General features: G+C 41.3%; 1 protein-coding gene across 1 annotated transcript in view; it reads right to left on the bottom strand.

Annotated features, from left to right (window-relative positions):
- Positions 1 to 6,000, bottom strand: part of edc4 (enhancer of mRNA decapping 4) — a 40,697-nt gene that overhangs the window by 12,636 nt on the left and 22,061 nt on the right. The window contains exons 25-26 of the mRNA XM_039808667.1: positions 4,475 to 4,590; positions 4,213 to 4,378 (exon numbers count right to left, since the gene is read on the bottom strand). Of these exons, the coding sequence (XP_039664601.1) occupies positions 4,213 to 4,378; positions 4,475 to 4,590 (282 nt within the window). The remainder of the gene's footprint in view (positions 1 to 4,212; positions 4,379 to 4,474; positions 4,591 to 6,000) is intronic.

The raw sequence follows: 6,000 nt of genomic DNA, 5'->3' as shown, positions 1-6,000 counted from the left end.
TGCCAGTGTTGGTGCTGCCTGGGTTGCTACATCGCCACCCTGACCGCGAGTGTCAGCGAGCTTGCATTTACGCAATCTTTTACGCAGCCCGCAGGTTCCAGTAAATCTTATAATGGGTATGTGTGTTGAGTTATTTAAACAAACAATCAGGGAAATAAACTTTTCTGTCCGCGAGTCTCATTGATAGAGCCGCGGTGAGATGGAGTCCATCAATGAGAGCTAGCTAGCCTCCTCCTAACTCTGACATTCACAAAAATACATTCAATTGATATCCGAAATCGGACAAGTGTTAGCTAAGCTTTGTAAGACCTTGAGGAACCTGTAATATTCATGCCGTGACTAGGCCTGTCGCGATAGTCAATAAATCGAGTTATCGCACGATAAAAAAAAATGAGCTCGAAAATTTTCCGCGATAATTTCCATTTGCATGCTTGTTTGTTTTCCTCGTCTCTCTCTACCAAAGAGACTGGAGGACCACTTCGATTCCTTAAGCGAACGAGGAGTGAACCCTCTTGTCAGTCGCATGGTCTTTGGGGGGCGGGGACTGCGGGACAGAGAGACAGAGACAGACAAACGCTAGTTGAGAGTTGGAGCAGGGTTTCCCGCAGCACTTTGCAGTTAAAGGCGCCGCAAAAGAAAGTAGGCCTATATGAGCGATATCCACCGTGTTATTTGGCGTTCTCCTTTCTTTTCAATCAAAACACACACGCTGACAACCTGCAGGTGGAGACTGTGGAGACGGGCTCGGACATACACGCGCCTGTTCCGTCGAAGCGGGTTTCAGGAAAGTGGCTGCATGTTTCCGACAATGCACAGAACATTAACGGTACAAGCCTACAGCTGTCCGGGACACGGAGTGGAAAGTATGTCAGAGTTGCACCTGTGTGTGTGTGTGTGTGTGTGTCCGCCCCACACGGCTCCGACCTGAAGAGGAGCAGAAGCCGCACCTTCGCCAAAATGAAGACTGAAAAACAGAACTATTCTGGTACATTTACTCGCCATGTGGCAGATAGCCATACAGATAGATTTAATTTATTAATTATATATTATTTAAATTTAATATTTAGAGTTAAATAATTGTAAAATGTAGTACAGAGTCTGTAGTCTGAGAACTTACGTGTCACAAACGGCAATTCCACAACTGTACATCAGCGTGAAAGACGACATACTAAAGGAGATCAAAGACATGTTCTGGATATTTAAAATGTCTTCCAGTTCCAGTGTTAAATATTATTTAGAAATAAAAGTGTATTGATCTTTGAAAAGGTGTACCTGTATTATTATGCCATTATCATTATATTAGATGCAAATGGTCTCTCGATGACAATATTATCGTTTATCGCAATAATTTCTGGGACAATTTATCGCCCAGCAAAATTTGTTATCGTGACAGGCCTAGCCGTGACGAAATTCAAACTGTAAATATACTTTAGTTATGCGAAAGTGAGCAAGCTGCGATATTTCCCCATTGTAATGAATGGGACATATAGCAAGCAGCTGCTCGTCCTACAAAGACGCCTTGCGTTCATAAAAATGCCTTAAAATCAAATCGGACACAACGGTTAGCTTTATAAGACATTGGGGAATGATGTTTAATAAGTGGCGACGAAATTCAAACTGTAAATATAATTTAGTTATGACGTCAGTGTAGCTAGCTAGCGCGGTATTTCCCCATTGTAATGAATGGGACATATTGCAAGCAGCTGCTGGTCCTACAAAGACGCCTCAAGTTCATAAAAAGTCTTTAAAATCAAATGGACACGACGGTTAGCTTTATAAGACATTGGGGAATGATGTTGTATAAGTGGCGTGGCGGAAATTCAAACTGTAAATATAATTTAGTTATGGCGACAGTGTAGCTAGCTAGCTGCGCGGTATTTCCCCATTGTAATGAATGGGACATATTGCAAGCAGCTGCTGGTCCTACAAAGACGCCTCACGTTCATAAAAATGCCTTAAAATCAAATCGGACACAACGGTTAGCTTTATAAGACATTGGGGAATGATGTTGTATGTGGCGTGGACGTAATCCAAACTGTAAATATAATTTAGTTATGGTGAAAGTGTAGCTAGCTAGCTAGCTAGCTGCGTATTTCCCTATTGTAATGAATGGGACATATAGCAAGCAGCTGCTGGTCCTACAAAGACGCCGCGTTCATAAAAATGCCCTTAAAATCAAATCGGACACAACGGTTAGCTTTATAAGACATTGGGGAATGATCTTATATAAGTGGCGAACGAAATTCAAACTGTAAATATAATTTAGTTATGGCGACAGTGTAGCTAGCTAGCTGCGGTATTTCCCCATTGTAATGAATGGGACATATTGCAAGCAGCTGCTTGCAAGACGCCTTCACGTTCATAAAAATGCCTTAAAATCAAAGTGCGGGACGCAAATTCAAACCGTAAATATATTATAGTTATGCCGGCAGCTGGCCGCGGAGCCCGTAGTGCAGTATCCACAAAAGGGTGACTTTGCCCGGGTATGGAGCCCAGCAGGCTGCCGCTTCTCGCAGACTGTGTGGAGCTCCTAAAGTCCGCGACGTCTTTACCAAATTTGCAATTAGCCATCAAATTTTGTAAAACGCGCCCATATTTCAGCTTTATATAGTTGATTTTCGCTTAAAAAGTCTCAGAAGTGAATTTGGTAATGAAACATTGCAGTGTCTGAAATATGAGATTCTGTCACTTCTCTAATGTATGTGTATTGGGGATTCGCTCAACCAATCAGCGCGCGTCTCTAATGTGTGCGTATGGCAGTCGCTCAAACAATCAGCGCGCAGCTCATCTAAATATTCATGACCATACCATATTTGGAAGAAAAGCTCTTGTTGCAAATAGGGCCAAAACACAGGGATGCATAAGGGCCAATAAAATATCAACCAGGCCATTTTCAGCCCAACCAATGTTACATACCCCATTAGGAGACCATAAGGAACAGTGTGAAATACCCTATATAATCATTCTATCACCCCTTTAATGCTGGTTAAGCTTATGCTTTACTTTATGTTAATGGACTTAGTCTAGAATGTGGCTGAAGGCCTGCACAGTTACTAGATGGCAGTGCAAATGTTAATGCAGCATTCACAAAGTTACAGTCAATATTTACACGCAAAGAGCTAAACCCTGAATTTGATCATGGATTAAATTTAAATTGGAACAAGCTCACGAGTGCACACATGCTCAGAGGGGTATTGTGCTCTCCCTATTTACCGCAGAGTTACTGTGCGTGTCTCCCCTCTGAACAATACGACAGCCTTGGTAAAAAAAAAAAAAAAAATCTAGCTGCAAGCTTACCGAGGTGGGCATGAGCACAATCTCAGAATAAATAGACTGCTTATCAACACATCAATGCCCTGGCTCAGTCTAAAAAGGCATCATCACAAAAGCTGTCCCTGAGCTTTTTGGAAGAGATGGTTATTTAATTAGACTTCCAGATAAACAGACCCTGATTTCAAGGCTAGATACAGGGAACAACCAACGTAAAGAAAGTACCGATACAAAGTGTCTCAAAAGGACAAAGGCCATGGTGAGCCACCAGAACACCTTGAAGGAACAGTTCTGAAACTTTGTGTCTGAACAGCATGCAAGCATAAATTACTAAGTCAACCTTGTGTAAAAGTAAGTCATCTATGTCATGGGTAATCAACGTTTTTAGGCCAAGGACCCCTAACCTGAAAGCGAGACGAGCACGGACCCCCTACTATATATAGTGTATAAAATGAAGTTGCAAAATAAACTGGGCCTACAATAACGTGTAGGGCGGCCTAAAGCCTATACACCTACTTTTGTTTTATGGTGCCCTACAATACTAAGCTACTATTTAAATATTCTTATATCATCATGTTTTGATGTCAAACATATATGTGGAAGGCAAAGTGAATCCTTACGCTTAATGGTATCTGTGGATGGCTACCATAGTGGCTACCCCTCTGTGTAGGCCAGTAAGCCTATCATCAATGTGTTTTTACGAACAGGCGGATTTATCTTAGCTAATAATGTTGTGAAGTTAGATTTATTCTAATGCATATCTTCAGACATATTTAAATTTTTTGGAAAAAAATTACCCAATATGTTGGCGGCCCCCCTGCAGTGACTGAGGACCCCCCTGTTGAAGATCTCTGATCTAGGTCATATCTTGATATCTGTACTATATTTTGATATTTATTTGTTGACAAAAACACATTTAAATGTTTGATAAGATTGCCTTACATTCTTGTGTGCCTTGTTTGAAGCTGTCGTTGATTTGTTGAAACATGGATTGGCAGCCTCTTTCGAAAACAGGCAGCACAATGCCCTGGAAGGCGTCTTTATAGGCTGCCTGGATGGGTCCCTGCATGGCTTCTGCTGCTGCTCGACCGATTGCATCTGTTGTGTTCTGTAAACAGGAAGCGGGTATGGTGAGAAGGGAAGGAGAGAGTAGGTGATGTTATGAAGATTTTGGATAGGACGGGATACAGGGCCAGCCACTTACCTTGGATTTGACCACCTTGCTGACATTTTCCTTCAGGGTGACCTCCACAGCGGTCAGCTTAGCTGCAATTGTATTGCTCAGCTGACCGGTCACTGGCTCCAGACTCTTAGAGATCGCTAGAGGGGAAAGAATAAGCAAGACAGATTAGTATGAATTCCCCTATAATTAGGCATGTGATCAAGGCTGCAGGAAAAAAAGACAGGAACAGGTCATTCTCGAATTAGAGGGCAGGAGAGGCAAGGCAAGAAAACATCTCTCCAAAGAGTGCTTGGTTTTAGTCTGGCTGTCCAACACACCTCAGCTGCATTTATTATATCTTGCTCATCTTATGCCTAGGGTGACCTCAAGCACAAAAATAACATTGTAATGAATTGATGTACAGCCTGGTGTGCAGTCAATTTTTCCATGCTGCAAAACTACTTTTTGCAGAGAAGATAAAGAAACAAAATACATTACGTAGACAAGATTCACTTACACTATCAAGAGTCTGCAAATCAGGTAATGCTTACAGTATGACTGCACGATATGAAAAAGATATTTAAAAAAAAAAAAAATGTATTTAGGTTACTGCAATTGCAATATGTTTCACAATATTGTAGTAATGATCATTTTTGTATCATTATTCCCATTTTCGTTTAAAAATATATTAAAGTGACCATGGAGTAATTTCTGCGAGGATCTGTAGCAGACAAAGTCTGTAGAATATGACTTGTAGGGCAGGACATCTCTGCAGCACCACAATATTTAATTGAGAATGGTCTTTTGACACATATTTTGCCATAAACAAATATTGCACCGCCCCTGCTATATGAATATTAGAACTAGTCCATATTGCAATTTCGATAAAATTGCAATTAATTATCCAGCCCTAGCTTACAACTAATTTAGATCAGGGATGTACTAATCCGATCTGTCAGATTGCTGACCTTATTAAGCAATGGCCGTGACATGAGTTATCCACATCAAATATTTCAGCTATCTGTTCATTCAGTGACAGCGGGCCACCCAGTCAGTTTATACAGCCGCAGCAATCCCTGACCTTACAACGTATATAAAAACGTATTCCAATCCCTCATAAGGGATTCCAAACATTATTTCAATTCCTCACAAAGCCAGGTATACAGATTTTGAATGCGGCAAAAAGAGTGCACTAGAGTCAGAATGGTAGTCAACATCAGATACCCTAAGGTGAGGTATGGGAATCGGGAGACAAAAAGTTGGATTGGTGCCCAATTTAGATTTGGGCAATATAGGCATTCAGCAAGGATTTGTGGTATTAAATGGGCACTGTTGCTTTTTAAGACTAGAGAAGAAAAGCTAAGGACAGGAGACAATAGAGTGTGCAACATATGCAGACTGTTTAGAGTTATATGTAAAATCATCCTGGTGTTTAACTGGCAAACAACGAAATGGTGCAATACCTCCATCGTCTGGTAACAAATGTGGATGACTGTTCTTACACACAGTCCACTTGGTCTCAGCAGAGTAAAGCTCTGCTCTGCCGTCTCATGCGGTTGTTCTTAATG

Source organism: Perca fluviatilis, chromosome 8 (genome assembly GCF_010015445.1).
Source record: "Perca fluviatilis chromosome 8, GENO_Pfluv_1.0, whole genome shotgun sequence".
NCBI classification, from domain to species: Eukaryota; Metazoa; Chordata; class Actinopteri; order Perciformes; family Percidae; genus Perca; species Perca fluviatilis.
Note: the sequence above shows the minus strand (reverse complement) of the source record. Positions and strands in the feature narration are given on the sequence as shown.